This window comes from Gossypium arboreum, chromosome 8 (genome assembly GCF_025698485.1).
Source record: "Gossypium arboreum isolate Shixiya-1 chromosome 8, ASM2569848v2, whole genome shotgun sequence".
Classification (NCBI taxonomy): Eukaryota; Viridiplantae; Streptophyta; class Magnoliopsida; order Malvales; family Malvaceae; genus Gossypium; species Gossypium arboreum.
This window is the reverse complement of record NC_069077.1, coordinates 29,194,590-29,212,435: the sequence shown is the minus strand read 5'-3', so window position 1 is coordinate 29,212,435 and position 17,846 is coordinate 29,194,590. Positions and strand designations below refer to the sequence as shown.

The 17,846-nt window shown below is 33.6% G+C and overlaps 1 protein-coding gene across 1 annotated transcript in view; it reads left to right on the top strand.

The window, feature by feature from the left end:
• Window positions 1-2,202: 2,202 nt before the first annotated feature.
• The window catches only part of LOC108468658 (uncharacterized), a 47,845-nt gene continuing 32,201 nt past the window's right edge, over window positions 2,203-17,846 (top strand). The window contains exon 1 of the mRNA XM_053032032.1: window positions 2,203-2,272. Within this exon, the coding sequence (XP_052887992.1) occupies window positions 2,203-2,272 (70 nt within the window). The remainder of the gene's footprint in view (window positions 2,273-17,846) is intronic.

Sequence of the window (17,846 nt, the reverse complement as noted above, 5' to 3'; positions counted from 1 at the left end):
GTGTTCAATTGGAACATGAAAATGTGACTGAATTTGTCCTAGTTACTCTTCGGGACAAAGTGGAAGAAAGGAGAAGATTCTCGAACGAGGAAAAGGACCCAATAACTTCGAAAGAATTGAACGAGGAGCCGTATGAGGTGAAAATCTCATGTACGGTTCTGTAGAGTGGCAATAAGGGTGACTTATCTGTCAACTTTTCCACTATTATCCCAAAAAAGCCAAACTCTGCCTTACGTAAAGTTGCCAGAGTACGATTAACCTCTAGGTTTGAAATCACTGCTTATATACCTGGTATTGGCCATAATTCATAAAAACATTCTTATAAGATATTATTATGAGATATATCTTTCCTACTGAGATATCTTTTCATCAATGATAAAATAGAATAACCGAAACCTTCACCTCTCAAGAAATGATAAAATTATAATGTTGTATATAATCATCACTTCAAAATATTATATTTACTTCATCAATGATCAAACATGGAGGATTTTACAATTTTATTTTCAAGTTACAAGTGGGTTTGATATTTGGGTTTGAAGGGTGAAGATATTAAAAACAGAGTAAAGTGCAAACACAAAGGTCAAACATAAGTCCTAACAATGATGCATAATGGGACATGATTGCCTGGCCAGTAACCCCAATAGCTGGTTACCCCAATCAGGAAAAAAGTGACGGAGAACAAAACATGGACCTTAATTCATCTCTACTGCCCCAAACACGTTTTGACTTGAAATAAGGTAGTACGAGGGTTTGATTTGATCCAATAATCAAACAGATTTCATTATTTTAGTCATTAGGGAAATTATTCAGTTTGGGCGGAATAAACAATACATTAATTTATTAATTTTGTAATTAGTTTTAACAAGGGTTGGTTTAAAGCTAATGAATTTCAAAGCCACTACCCCCTTGTCAAGGCTAGGCAAAAATGAGTTACAATCACGTGACCTTTTAGATTTTTTTTTTCCTAAATATAAAAGCTGATAGAAAAAATTAAATACATTTTTGTCAAATATACATATCCCTTTTAAGAAATATTAAACTCTTTTAACTCAGAATTTGGATAGCTTTGCAGTCAGCAGACCAGCATGAGTCGAAGACTATACTAGTGCTTTTCTAGTCAATTTGAATCTTCAAAAAAGCCTCCAAAGAATAATCCAAAGGATTTAATGATTTGTTTGATGTTCTTTTTGGACTTTTTAAATCCACATATTTGTCATAGTTTAATCTTATCTTTCCAACCTATAATAGTGATAAATTCATGTTTTGAAAAAGTTTTTCAAACTCACAAATTATATCATATTATTAAATTTACATTTTAAAATATTATAAAATTTAATTTAAAATTATTATTTTAAAATTGACATAAAATAAATTTTAGGACAATTATACATTTAAAAATAATTATAATTTAATAAACATTATAATAGTTACATATTTAAAAATAATTAATTTACAATTATTAATTTAAAAAATTTGATGTAAACAAAGTTTTGTTAATTTTAAAATAAAATTATTATTTGAATAAAACTCCAACCATAAGTTATAAGAAAAATTTGTGATAATTACAATTTAATTATTAATTATTAATTAAAAATAAGGGTAAATCACCCATGGTCATTCTAAAATAGCGGTTGTCTTATTTTAATTATTTTAAATTTTTCTTAATTTAGTTAAATTTTACAAATTAATTATTAACGTTAATTTTATTATTTTTTCTAACTAATTACCAACTCAACAATCTACAGATAACCCATTCAAATAGTTGTCTAAATTTATTTGAACCTAGACAATTATTTGTGTAGATTCATTTCTAGAAACCCCCTCCAACCTTTGACCTTTGCTCTACTATTTCATTTATTATTGCAACTTCCATTTTCATCATTTGGTTCCCCATCAACTCCTTGATTTTGTCCCCAGTCTGTACACCCTTCATCAAATGGTTTAAATCCATAGTTCTTCATAAAAAGCCCCTATCCACCTGCCCCTATCACCTCAACATTGATTATCTGGTCATCATGTTGTGGTTATCTCAAAACTGGTATCCCATGCCAAGCTACCTGGTGCGCAATGGTGCAGTGAAGTTATATTGAGGGGAGGCTGTAGCAGAGGTTTTATGCGAAGCATGTCAAGGATGGTGGAGAGCAGCGGTGAGTTGGGTGCTAGCCAATCTCGTTGGGTGGCTAGGAGGTGGGCTAGTCGATGGGAGACCGTGGCTCCAAAGTGCAGGGTGGTGCGAGAGTAGTTGCGCCGGAAGGTGAAGATGATGAGGGTATTGGTTTAAAAGATCATTTTTATTATTTTTTTATAATTTTTTATAATTTGTAATTATTCTTAATAATTTCTTATAATGATTAATAATTACTAATTTTTTATAATTATCTAAAAAATTACGGTAGAAATGAACTTGGATATATGGTTGTCTAAATTTAAATGAATTTGGACAAATGATTATTCATGCTCATCCTAGACAGAATTATTGAAAAAACAATTTTTTTTTTAGGATTTTTTAATTTTTAAATATTTGTTAATGTGGCATCTTGTCACCTTAGCATTAAGTCCATGTGTCACCATTTGATTGTACTGTTAGTCACGTTAGCAAAACAATCATGGCCAACAGTGGCCAATCCATTAGAAGAAAATGGTAAAATTAATGACAGTTATCAATTTGCAATTTTTTTTTATTTAGAGTCACTCAATTGAGAAAAAAATTAAGTGATCAAATTAGAATAAACCTTATTTTAGAGTGATCATGGGTATAGTTTATCCTATAAATAATTGTAATTTAATTTTAACATTATTATAACAAAAAGTCTTAAAAAAGTTAGGCCAATTTTGTTTATGGAAAATAAAGTTGTTATTAAATAGAACTTTAAGAACTTTAATCATCAGTTAATTTGTATTTACCAAATAAAATTTAAATTTAGCTTTATAAATAACATTTAATAGTTAAGCTATGTTCAATTAAGTAGCATCTAAAAAATTATTGGTAAAAATGGAGATTGTTAGTAATAATAAGTTAAAATTATATAGAAAAGAATGGAGGATTATAATCATGGTTATTCAAAGAGTCAATATCGAATCATATTTAAACAACAATAGCACGGAAAAAGATAACATATTATTTTAATTGATGATGAAGTAATCTAACATTATGATATTCTTTTTTTAATTGTAAGTTGTTTATATTGTGCGAAAGAAATAATCATAAATCCGTTTTTTATTTATCCATTATTTGTTTGGTGCGAGTGAAAACCCTTTTTGGATTTATTTTGAAAATAAAGTAAAATTTCAAAATTATTTTTATACTCATTATTATTAAATATTATCATTAATTTAGTGTAAATATTGTAATACCCTATACTCAACTTGATTTATCGAATCCGAATATAAGATGTCACAACACTTACATACTTAACAAAATTTTATAATCGGTGAAAACATATTGGATGTACTTCTTATTTATTTAAAATTCTTTCTAAGACAAAAGGTATGAATGAAATGTTTATCATTTCTGATACCTGATGGATAACTATGTGTCAACCTCCAACTTGACCACCTTGTACACACTCCACTAGGTTGGCGGATCACAGACTACACAATACATAGCGGATCTTATTCCACACCTACTTTGACAATAAAAGTTGGATGAAATTCTCAGGATGATATGTTTACTGACACTACTCCCGATGGATTCCTATACTGGCCTTGACTACCGCCAATGTAACATCTTGTTTTCTCGTGGTGTCGAGAACAGTGGTTTCAAGACCACAATTTCAGCTAGTAAGTCAGTGTTTTATTGATTAATCAATATTTATAGGAATTCTATAAAGTCGTATTAGAGTTTGATTAAGAAATTTTAGCGTTTAGTTAGGTAATTAAGTAATAAGGATTAATTTTGTAAAAACTGCAAAAATTAGTTTCTAATAGCTAAATGTGTTAAATGGTTAAAGTAATTTGAATTTATAGCCTTAAATGGTAATTAAACCATAGTGAACTATACTGGACGACTTATGAGTGGACATTCTGAAATTTGGCTTATTTTATGAGAGCAAATTGGTAAATTAGAAATGATAACATAAAAAATGAGAAAACAAAACATCATCTTTCTTAGTGTATCATTGCCGCTTCAAAAAAAAAAACCATACTTAAAACTTTCATTCGGCTAAGCTTTAAGTCATTTGTAGGGTAAGTGTTTTTAATTTGTTTTGAGTAATTTTTATGTTTTTGAGATCATTGCAATTAGGTCCTATTAACCTGGATGTGAATTTGTGAAATTGTTAAATGTTTTAACATGTGCCATTGTTGAGTTCATGAGATTTTTGAAGTTTTGTGATAGTTTTGTAAGCTTTGTAGTTAAATGATACTAGTTTGTGAAGTTGTTTTAAATGCTTTTGATGATTAAGGGTTTAATCATTAAATTGATAAAAGTTCATGGATTTATGGTGAAATTGAGAATTTTATGGGCTGTTATAAAATTATAGGAAATTCGGCTAGTTTGATCTAGTTTTAATTGTTTTCAATTTGATTAAATTTTGAGGTAAGAATTCAATTGTATTAAAGTTAATTATTGAGGGTAAATGTGTAAAAATATAATTAAAAGGTGAATGGTTTGAATGTAAGCATTGTATAGAGTTTGAATTAGTTAATTGAATTAATTTATTAAATTGAGATTAAGAAACGAGTGGATCGGTTGGTAATCGTGGGAAAGAGAAGGTTGTTGAGTAATGATGGTCGTGTAACTAACTAAAAAATCGACTTAAGGCAAGCGCACCTATCGAACAGTAGTATAGTTATGGTGAGACCGGAAATATCGTATCCACGAGGACTAAAAGTACTAGTAATTACTGTCTTTTTATTATCTAGCCTAAGAATTAAAGTGTGTTTCTAAACTAAAACTAATTATTTAATTAACTAAGATTACGACAAAGATAAAGTTTGAAAAATACTTTAGGAAAAACCGAAGGAAAAGACAATACCCAAGGAAGGATCCACCTAGACTTCACTTATTACTTCTGAATTAGACAATTTATTCACTTAACTTAATCCGTAGAAATTCCTAATTTATGTTAATATCTCTCTCGAGACTAAGAACAACTGACTTTAGGTTGATTAATTGAAATCTCTTTCTAATTAAAATCCCTATTGTCGCATTAACTCGATCTATGGATTCCCTTATTAGATTTGACTCTAATCCGGTAGATTTATGTCGTCCTATCTCTAGAATTGCATTCAACTCCGCTTAATTATGAATGATCTTCTCTTAAACAGGGACTTTTGCTCCACTGAATAAGCACATCAAAACCTGAATTAATACCTTGGAATATTAAAACAAGAATTCACAATTCACAATTAAGAATAAGAATAAGTCTTTATCATATAATTCAAATAGTAATAAGATTCGTCATAGGGCTTATCTCCCTAAGGTATTTAGAGAGTCTAGTTCATAATAATAATGGAAAACATCTCAAAGTTTGGAAAACAACAAAACATAAAGAAACCCAAAGAACTTATAGGAAATTGGGTGGAAATCTTCAGTCTTGATGTAAATCCTGGCTTCGAGGTGATTCCAATGGTTGTTCTTGAGTATTTTCTGCCTCCAACTCTATGTCCCCCTCTAATCCTCTTCTAGGGTGTTTATATAGGCTTTAGAATGCTTCAAAACCCTCAAAAGTGCCCTTTTCTGAATAGAACTAGGCTTGGGCTCGGTAGAGACACGGCTGTGTGCCATGCCCATGCGAAGGTGCTCAGGCCGTATGCAATACTGAGTTGGTTCTTAGTCGACATGGCCATGACACACGGGCATGTGGTCTACCCGTGTGTCATACAGGGCATGTGGATCACTCGTGTGGAAGTGCCTAGGCCGTGTGAAACACTGATTTAAGCCTAATTTGTTCGTTTTTGGCCCGTTTTTCGCTCCCTTTGCTATCTTAAGCTCTCCTGAGTATAAAATGTGAAATTAAAGGATTAGGAGCATCGAATTCACTAAAACCAAGGAGAAATCATTCATAAATATGCGAAGCATGGGGAAAAAATATGTATAAATTACGGTTTATCAAGTAATCATCTTCTGTTTTTGGTAGCTATCGCAATTCGGTAAGTTTTTATGGTTATTTTGGTTATAATTCATTATTAAATATTGTCATTGATATTTATATATATTTCTGAGATTGCTAAAACAAACTAATCTATAATAATTATACTAAATTTCTAAAATAATTTTGATGAATCAAGTAAAAGTTTCTTACATGAGATTTCTGTCTAAAGCTTTGATTTGGACCGAGTTCTTGCATGTGTTGCGGACTCAGATGTACATGTAACTCAAATTTAGCCTAGACTAGTAATTCGTGGTCAATTTACATGTATACCTAGCCCTGACTAGGCTAGTTTATCTATGTTGTCATTGGTTTAGCCCGAACGGGTAACCTAACATATTTAATATGTATCTGATTAGCTCTTACGAGCATTATCTGTTTCTAAACTCATGTATTTGAATACTTTTACAAAGATCTATCGAAAGGACAAAGGTTAATTGTGTGACATCCCAAAATTGACCATAGTCGGGATGTGGTTTCGGGACCACAAAACCGAGACACAAGAATAATTAATTATTATTTTCTATGTTTATTGTGCATGAACGCACATATGTGAAAATTTCGTGCCTTAATTTCGTCATTCGTAGGTGAAATTTATTAGAAAGGACTTATGTGAGGAAATTGAGAAATGTGCTAGGCTAATGTTAAAGTGGCCTATTGATACATATTAGAAAATGCTTGGACTTGCATGTCAAATTGCCAAATTTTCCTTATGGTGGCCGGCCAAGTTAGATTGATGATGGGCAATATATTTGTTTGCCTTAGATATTATAATAAGAAATTGGATTATGGGAGACAAACTAAAATAAAGAAAGGAATTAAAAAGAAAGGGGAATAAAATAAGAAAAAAAAAGTGTGTGGATGCCTCCCCCAATTTGCCGTGAATGGAGCAAAGAAAGAAAAAAAAGAGCTTCATTTCCTTTGGTTCTCTCTTAGCGAATTGAAGAAAGAAAGGGGAGGGAGATTTGGTCAACTTTAAGCTCAAAACAAGGTTAGTAATTCATGTTAGATTTTGACATTTCAGCTTAATGAAAGTTGATTACTAAGTTCTTTAACTAGCCCATGTTAAAATTTTGGATTTGGGTGGTGCATGAAGTATTCGGCCATGGTAGATAGTGAAGGAGTTGATTATTTTCTTTGTGTTAAATGAGTGATTGTGGATGGGTGAAGTGTGAGCTAGTTAAATATTCATATAGTTAGGTTGGATGATAGGAAGAAAAAATCAGCTTGTGTATGTACACTAAGGCGAATATGAAGTTGGAGATTTGTGGGAAATGTATGTGTCTTGAAGTGTTGGAATGGAGAGGATGCTTTAATTGTGTTATGAACAATTATGTGTTAGAAATTGTGATTTTGGGTTGACTAGGATTTTCGGCCATAGTGGTCATTGAGGATTAAGGTTATGTTTCATGCTAAACTTGATAAATCTTGGTGTATGGGTGTTTGAACTAAACTAATGATCAAATAGATGCATAAATACAAAGTAAGAAGAATCGGCTATTGTATGTAATATTATTGCCGAATGTGAAAATACTATACTTGAGTAATGAATGTGATTGGATTATTGATAGTATGGTAATTGCATAAGGCTATTAGCGAATAGCTAAGAACGTAAGGTAGTAAGATAAAAATTTTACTATGTCGTTCCGTATGTCATAAGATCATTAAAATGTGGATACCAATATATGTACCAAAGCGGTTGAATGAGCTAATTTATTTGTTTAAGCTCAAGATCCTAAAGGAGAGGCGTCCAACAAGGGGAAATCGAAGATCATCGAGTAGCCGACTTGGAATTATTTACGAACACAAGGTAAGTCATTTAGCACATATGTTTGATATTGCTTAAATGATTGGAAAATCTATGCAATTGTGTTTAATGGAATGCTATATATATGTATAAATGAAATTGTATGTGTATGGAATGAGGATAATTGTTGAATGTAAAAGAAATAGTGGAATGTGTAGAAAGTTTGCTTTCGGCACTATGTGTCTTGGGCAATACGTGTGTATGGTGACGAGATTGGCACTAAGTGTGCGTGCTGGAAATATATGGCACTAAGTGTGCGTGCTGGAAATATATGGCACTAAGTGTGCGTGCTGGAAATATATGGCACTAAGTGTGCGTGCTGGAAATATTTGGCACTAAGTGTGCAAGCTGGAAAAATACTGACCTTGGGTGTGCGAGTTCGGAGGGTATGGCACTTGTGTGTGCGAGCTTAAATTACGTGGCACTAAGTGTGCGAAATCGAGTAGTAAGCACTGTGTGTGCGTACTCTATATATATGGAGGTGTGTCTCCATTGAATTGAGTATGGACAGCGGATCGGGTAAGTACCTCGAGCTCATGACGAATAGAGAATACGTTCATGCTTGGGGTTGAATTTGGTAAGCCTTAAATCTATGTGATGATTGAAATTGTATGGTTGTGCTGGAAAATGAGTTAATGTGTAAAAATGCTTGATTATCTTGTTGTGTAGAATATGAAATGTGGATGTATGAATTGGTGCGAGATTGGACCGAAAGGTCCGAGGTATTATGGTATAGATTCGATATGGACGAGTACCTAGCCTCATTTGTTGTACATGTAGTAGTAACTTTATCGGTGGATTGATGAATGCTTATGACTTCTTGAGTTGTAAACTCACTCTGTGTTTTTCTTGTCACCCATTTTAGGTCTCTCGGACTCGTATTGTTTGCATGATCGGGACCGTCGTTGGAGTCATCACACCGGCTGAAATCTTGTGGTATTGTTTTTGTTGTTGAAGAACATTTGGCATGTATAGGCTATTATATTTTGTCGAATTGTGGGTTGTAAACTTTAAGCCATGTGAAAATGGCCTATGTGGTCGTCGAGTGGGATGCTAGAACCTATAGCCACGAGTCTAAGAAACTCAAATTTTGATAAGGTGGCCATAATTTGTGTCATGTATGATGGATGATTAAGGCCAAGGAAAAATTCATGAAATTGGCATAGTCTACTGCAGTAACTGTTGCAGACAGCAGCAGTGAGATGAGATTGAAAAATCACTAAAAATAGTAGAAGTAGAATTAAATAGTGAATAAATTATGAAACTGAACCTTGATGAATCTATTTTTATATGGACGAAACGAAACGACCATATGAGCAGTATACTGAGAAATATTTAAGTTCTCGTGAGACAGGGCCAGAACGGTTTCTGGGTCCCCTGTCGCGACTTTGAAAATTTACCATAAATTATCCAGAAAGAATTAGGAGTCATGCCTTATATGTACAGATTCCATTTTGAGTCTAGTTTCATTAGAAACAAACGGAACCAGTATTAAAGCCCTGTACAGAGAGATATTCAAGTTGTAACGCGCGAAGGTCAGAGCAGTCGATCCCTGTAACATGGGTGACTTTAACTAATAAACTGTACCAATTGGCCCAACCAAAAATTCTAAAAATAAATCCATGGATGGGTATATGAGTCTAAATTCAGTGAAAATTTACGAAACCAGTTTCTGAGTTTTGAAACTCGAGATATGATTTTTAAGGCGACGGTGACGCAGTTTTCCAGCCTGACTGGTAATGTCAAATTGGTTGGTATCTTGATAGGATTTGGCCGTTAACCCCTCGTGTCCGACACCGGCGTCGGTCACGAGTTAGGGGTGTTACAAATTGATACAAAACTATTCCAATGAATAAATGAATTATGAATTCTAATTGTCTGTAAGTTTAAATGTTACTAACGTGAAATCATTGGATTATGTTGTAATAAGGTTGAGGTTGGTATACTATGTGCAAATATAATTTAGATAAGTTTGGTAAGTTAATGTGTTAAATTATAGAATCTTACTAAGTAATTCACATACTTAATTTTGTTATTATTTCCCGTAGATTTTGAAATTTTTGAGCATGTTAATTGGATCATCAAAGCTCACACTTATCATCGACTAGCATCGGTAGATTTTGAAGTCTTGGTTGGTGATCATATGTGGCATGTATATAGGATGATTATTTTGTGAATGTTTGGACATGTTTTCTATTAGGTTGCTAATACATGTATTATAAGTTGGTTCTTTTCAAAGTGTTTTAACGGTCATGTTGAATTGGTATTTAGGTTGATATATAGTATGAGGTTGTATTGATAATATTGGTATTTCTTGATGTTTGAATAGATAGAATGTATGAATTTGTTAAGGTTGAATGCAAATTTATTTAATATTTGAATTATGGTGTCAATGAGGACACATTGGTTTGGCACTTCGATTGAATGTTTTGACAAGTTTTAGCCTTGTTTGAATATGCTTTTAAAGTATGGAATGGATGATTTTGATTTCGCTTGGTACCTAAGTGTTGGATGAAAATTTATCTTGTTTTGGAAGCTTTTTAAGGTGTACATAGTCTGTCACATGATCTTGTGTCACACATGTCATGGTCACACGACCGTGTGTCTTATTGATTTTTGGTGTAGGTTTTTTCACACGATCATAGTTAGGTACATGGTCTAGCAACACGGGCCTGTGGAGTAGCCATACAGCCATGTAGGGAAGCTACACGGCTTAGGCTATGTCACACGGCTGTGTGACCCCTATTTTCAAATTTTTGCATATTTTTTCTATTTTAATTCAAATTAGTCCCAAACTGTTCCCAGACCATTTTTAGAGCCTCTTAAGCTTGATTTAAGGTCACAAATGTGATTTTAACATAAATAAAATGTAATTTGAATGTTGTTATTTAATTTATTAAAAAATGAGTGGTTTAAAGATGTAAATTGCTTTGATATGTGTCGTAATACTCTATAATCCAAATTCAATGATGAAGATGGTTAGGGGTGTTATAGTCAAAATACTAGGTACAACGTATCTTTAAGTATATTTAAAAGATGATTTTATTTCAAGGAACATAATATGCTTGGTTATCCAAAAGAATTCCCAAATTACTTCGATACAAACAAGAGAATACCCAGTTTTGGCGAACACTTACACCATTCATGATTCTAGGTACATGAAGCTTTCTGTCCTAGCAGATCGCAATAGCGGGTTCATCAGTCGTCATACTATCGAGAATTATTTTAGAAAATGACTCAATAGCATATCCAAGTCTCACCACAAAGGCGGACTAACAACTCGTCAATTAGGCATTATAGATTTCACAATAAAGACTTTTCAGAAAACTTGGCACAAGTATTTTCTAGATTACTCTGCCACTGAGGCTTTCTAAATTATACACCATGAAAGTCTTTTCAGAGAATTTGCCACAAAGTCTTTATAAAGAGTTCACCACAAAGGCTTCACAGAGCATTTGCCACAAAGGCTTCACAGAGCATTTTCCACAAAGGCTTTATAGAGCCTTCATTACAAAGGCTTAACTAAAGAATTCACCACAAAGGCTTGATTTGGTTGGCCACCAGGGCACTATACCAACTATTGTATTTGACGATATGGATTTGCCTAAACTCAGCATAGTCTGAGGTTTGCCCATCATCGCCCTAGGGACACGTAGAAACCCAAGTAAGCAAGTGCAGCTCATCTGCCATTTCTAGAATATGTAATAGCCATGGTCTTTTCACATAATTGCCATACTAGTCTTTCTCTTGTTTACTATCCCGATGGACTACATTTCACCATACTAGTCTTCGTGTTTACAGTTCCGGCGAATGTCACCAAAGTATCATCACGGGGTCCATTATTGTATCAAATATTTTTTTGACACTCCACCCAAACCCCCTTATCGCCAACCATACTTTGGCATGCACTACTCAAATAAATCAACATGGATAGTTTCCACCCGTATCCTTAACGAAAATCATACTTCCCATACATGTTTTTGACACATCATCATTTTCATACAACATATCATGCACTTCAGTACCTACATACAATTATCTCATAGAAAACAAGCAAGCATACATATATATTGCCACTCTTCACGAATATATACTCATCTATATGAACATCAACCATGTAAAGCATCATTACAAGATAACATGTAGAGGATAGGTCTAGAGACTCACCTTTACCTCTATCCAAAGCTTCTATTTCGATTGTCCGTCCTGATCCAACAACAACAACTACTTAAAAGATCATAAAATTTCCATTAGAATCCCTATTACAGATAGTTTACTATCGTTCCAATCATATAGCTCCCCTAAGCAGGGGAGACTCACCTTTACCTCTATCCAAAGCTTCTATTTCGATTGCCCGTCCTGATCCAACAACAACAACTACTTAAAAGATCATAAAATTTCCATTAGAATCCCTATTACAGATAGTTTACTATCATTCCAATCATATAGCTCCCCTAAGCAGGGGCTTCCTAATCACACCTTACTTTTAACACCCTTCCCCTTCTATAATCATGACATACAGAGCTTTAAGACTTACCAGAAGGTTGAATCATCCACAAATTAAATGAAATCTTGGCTCTACCTTAATGAAGAAGAAGAAGAAGAAAACATTTTGGTTAGAAAGAGAAGAACTAAAATAGTAAAGTAGAAAATAAAGTCATCTAAGATGTCTTCCCCCTAGATATAAACTTCTTAGCCCATTACTGTGGACTTGACAAGTGACAATGCTTACCTAACCCAAATCCCTTGATTTTCCTACAACATTTTGAGGGTAGGTAAAGAAACGCCAGTGAAGATCTTTTCTACTCTTTGACTAATCATGGAGAGGGTCAAATCAATCCAATTGACTCTTGTTGAATGGTGGCCAACCATGCTGTAACAGCCCATTTTTAGTCAAATCGGAACAATGGTTTTGAGACCATAAATTTGAATTTGAAATATTTATTTTATTATTATTTTAACTTTTATAGTATGATAGAATAATTGCGTGAAAGTTTCGTTAAGAAATTTTATCGTTTGAATGCTTAATTTGATAAAAATGACTAAGTCACGTAAAATGTAAAAGTGATGTTCTAATAGTTAAAGGTATCAAATGGCTATAGAACCTTAAAGTAGAGGTCCTTTGTGGTAATTTACCCATTTGAGAGTTAGTGGATGATAGTGGCTTGGTAATTTTGAAATTTAGTTGAAATTAAAAGGTTAATTAAGTAAATTAGTTAATAAACATAAATTAAATAAAACCAAGATTAAAAGCTTTCTTCATTGTTTTTTCTTCAACTGAAAATAGAAGATTAAAATGGCCATGGAAGGACTTGTTTTGCCAACCCTAAATTGTCAATTGTAAGTTCGTTTTTGTCCCGTTTTTAATGATTTCTATGTTTTTGAGATCGTTGCAACTTAATCTAGCTAGCCCAGGGACTAATTTGCAAAATTGTTAAAGGTTTAGGGTTCTTCCATTGATGAATGCTGGTGTATTTTGATGTTAAATGGTATAAAACGCATGCTTGTTGTTAGATAAACAACATTTGTTAAGTGATTTTTAGTAAAATATCCAGTTAGGGATTAAATTGTGAAATGTGTAATTTTTGGGGTTAAATTGTGAAATAAATGAAAGGTATGGACTGCTAGGGACCTAATTGGAATTCGACTAGCATGGGTTTTGGTAGAATTGAATCAATTTGTGATTTTATGAAATAATGACTAAATTGTAAAAGTGTGAAATATTAGAGGCAAAAGTGTAAAGTGGTTTTAAAGTGTATTTTGGACTAAATTAAATAGAAAGATTATTAAATAAGCTAAATTTGATATTATATAGAGTAAGAAAAGTGAAAATACGGCTTAGATCGGGGAAAGAATAAGGTTTTGGATTAACCGACTCGTTTTGCCATTTTTGCCTCCGAGGTAAATTCCTATGTAATAAACATTGTTATAAATATATTTTAAAGGCTTTGATATTGCATAAATTGTAAATACAAACTTGCGGACACATTCGAAGATGATTTGGCAACGAGAAATCCCGATTGAACCTTAGGAATAGATTAGGATACAAATGACATGTCATTAAGGGTTATTATTGTTTTGGGTGCTGGTTCGTACATCCTACCGGTGGCTGAGTTATCCAACATGTGTTGCGGATTCTCGTCAGCTTGTGTGAGCAACACAGTGTAGTTACATCATGATTGTCAGCTTGTGTGAGCAGACCCGTTGATATCTCGAGAGTGAGCATTATTGAGATATGATTTTGAGATAGCTTCAGCTATATATATATTGGCACTTAGGGTGTGAGATTCTCGAGTATCTTGTATTATTCTAAATGGTTCAATGGGTATATCGAAGATACGTAATAGTGAGAAATTGATACGTAATAAATAGTACAGGTATACACAGAAACTATGTGAGCATCGAATTTATGGAAGTTATAAGTTCATGGCTATATTTGTGATTGAATACAATTTAACATTTTGATTTGAATGTTTTGTAGCATACCATGTTTATATTATTTGATTTTGTATAAATGGTGAGTTTTCTTATTAATTCATACGAGCTTACTAAGCTTTATAGCTTACTTTGTTTATTTTTCCGTGTTTTATAGTGATTTCAAAGCTATCTCGGATTCAGGATTGTTGGAGACTTCATCACACTATCCTACTTTCACTTTGGTACTTTTGAACTTAAGTATTTTGAGTATATGTCATGTATAGGAGTTTGGTCATTTTGGAATACGTGTTGTTAATGAATTTAGTCATTTGAAATGGCTTGTAAATATTGAGAGTTTGGTTTTGTATATAGCCATGAAAGTTAGCTTAACTTGGTTGGTTTGGTTGTGTATATATTTGTGCATATGGCTATTATAATGTGCTTGAATATGGATATGTGATGATAGTTGATATTTTGTAAAATAAGGATACTAAATGGTTGAGAAATGAACTTGGTATGCTTATGAGATTAGGCTAAATGATGCAAAGTTGGAAGTGTTCATATTGATGATTTGAGATTAGGAATTTTGGTATGAAATTGAATGGTATATTGTTGTACTGGTGTGTTTTTAATTGAGTGGTATTGAAATGGGTTGAATTATGTTTGATTGAGGTTATTAGAATGCCTATTTTTATGCTATGAATTGTGCCATTTGGTTTGATAAAGGTATATGCAAATTGGGTGGCAAAATGGCTTGGTAAATAACCTATTTTTGTCCACACAGACAAAGGCACGGGCATGTGTCTCAGCTGTGTGTGACACATGGTTATGTTACATGGCCGTGTGTCCTTTGGTGTTGAAATTGAAATCAAGTCAGTATGCTCCACATGGCCCAGCACACGGGCATGTGTCTTAGCCGTGTGGCTTAAGTCAGTATACCCTATAGGTTTGGTAGGGCTTAGCACACGGCTTGGCACACGGGCATGTATGGCCATTTTTAGGACACACGGGTGTGTGTGTTGGCCGTGTGACCCAAGTCAGAGAGTTACACGGGGTAGGAAACGGGCTAGAATACGGCCATGTGCTTCCATTTCGAATGTCCACACGGCCTGTGAGTCGGGCGTGTCTTTGGCCATGTGAGACACACGACCAGGCTACACGGGTTTGTGTCCTTTGTATTTTGTAAAAGTTTTCTAAGTGTTCCAAAGTTTCCTAAGTTATAAGTTTAGTCCCGAACCACCCCGAATACATGTTTTAGGCCTTGTAGGCTTATACTAGGGACGATACGTATGTTGTTGAATGATGGTTGCATGAAACTTGAAAATGTATGTGAAATGTATGTGTAAGTGTATAAAATGTTCAGTAATGCTCTATAACTCTATTCAGGCATTGAATACGGGTGAGGGGTGTTACACATGCTGCTGTGATGATTTATTTAGTTGGCTTGCTTTAGCGTATAAGCAATGTTTCATACACCTCACTACTCTGCTTTTGTTACTACAAAACCCTAACAACTCTAAACTAAACCTATGGAAAGAATCAGCTTGAACAGTGTTTAAGCAAACCGTACGTACTACACCTTGGCAATGATTCACATATGGCGTGGTCGTAAAGACAATTAAGTCTCTTACCAGTTTCTCGTACACTTGGTAGGTCATTTGGCTCAAACAAAATTCTGGGGCATACTCTTTTTGCACTTGAAGTTACTCTGCAATTAAATCCTTAGATATCGCCAACTAACGACTACTTTAACATTAGTATACACCAATACTCTATCTCGCCAACCAACCAGCCGAGTAGCAAATTATGCTATCATAGTGCGCCAAAACAAAATTAATATGCATTATCTCACTCTCAATTAGATTTGTCAATTCTGGGGCGTGACAAATATATTTTGTGTTTACTTTCTTATATAGTTCCAAATTTATATATTATTTTAATAGTTTTATGTATTAATTCAATTTTTATTTTCATTATTTTGAAAAAGTTATTTTATTCTCTTTTCAAATCTATTTGGCATTTAGTATAAAAATTAAACTAATTCTCATTTAATTAGCAAAAATATATTTTAAATTATAAAATTTTGGTATATATAAATTCACATGCAACGTAATAACCTTCAATAGCGTATTTATATTAAACTACTCATAAACTCTACTAAATTTTTAAGCATATTCGATCTCTTGATTTTCAAATTAGTACAACAACAATAGTGCTAATTGAATTACTTCTCAATCAACACGTTAAAAGTGTTTCTAAAATATTAAATATCACGTATATAATCATATTTTGACATAATTTTGATACGTAAAATCAAAATAAAGTAAGAGTTAGTTTTTGTTTTTGCTCAATGATGATAGGCAGTTATTTGTTCCTAAACCTAGCAAATGTGCAGTGTAACAACCCTTACCCGTATCTGACACCGGAACAGGGTTCGAGGCATTACCAGGATAAAACATTAACATTTACACAAAACCAGCCATAAAATTTTGTTCAAGTTTAAAACTTTTCAATTTCATGCAAATTGTCCCTTATAAGGGCCTACGAGGCCCAAAACATACATTAAAGGTGATTCGAGATTAATCGAGGACTTTAGAAAACTTTAGGGCAACTTAGAAAAATTTTTCTACTTTGGGAGTCACACGCCCGTGTGGGTAGGCCGTGTGATTACACACGCCCATGTGGCTTGGGACATGCCCGTGTCATCAGCCTGTGTAACTATCTGACTATGACGTCATCATAAAATAAGGGTCACACGGCCAAGTCACATGCCCATGTGCTTTAGCCGTGTGGCGAATTAAATTCTCGAAATTAAGCACAGACTTCACACAGCCTGGGCACACGCCCATGTCCTAAGGCCGTGCCTATCACAAGGCTGAGACACACGGTCGTGCCTCTGCTCGTGTGTTTACTACTGGGCATTCTGTTTGCAATAATTAGGGTGCAGGGGACACAAGGTCTAACCACACGCCCTTGGGGTAGACCGTGTGTCACACACGCTTGTGTGTCTACCCGTGTGGACAAATTTGAGGCTACTTTCCAAGCTATTTGTCACCCTTAAATGCTCATTTTCTCATTCATCTAAGATGACATGCAATCTAGTACATTTAGTCGCTTAAAGACTCAAAAATGTGATTATGTCATGCCTTTGTAATGACGACATATCACTTATCCAAAACATCATACTTTCATATAGCATTCCACACCAATTTCATATTCATTCATTATGATAAACCTACTTTTAATTTACCTAATTATACCATAGATTGAGCACACTTGTTAACCATGATTTATTCACTTAGCAAATGTGTCGTTCATCACACATCTCATCCACAAACAAACACATCAAACATAAAAACATTGCATGCATATATAATTGATCAGGGTTACAACCCAAATAATCAACATAGACCATATCACATGGCCATATACAAAATAAATCAAATATTTCTATAAGCCAACACATTTGACTTGACCAATATGACATATAACAAAAAGACTAAGTCTCTATACATGCCATACTCACA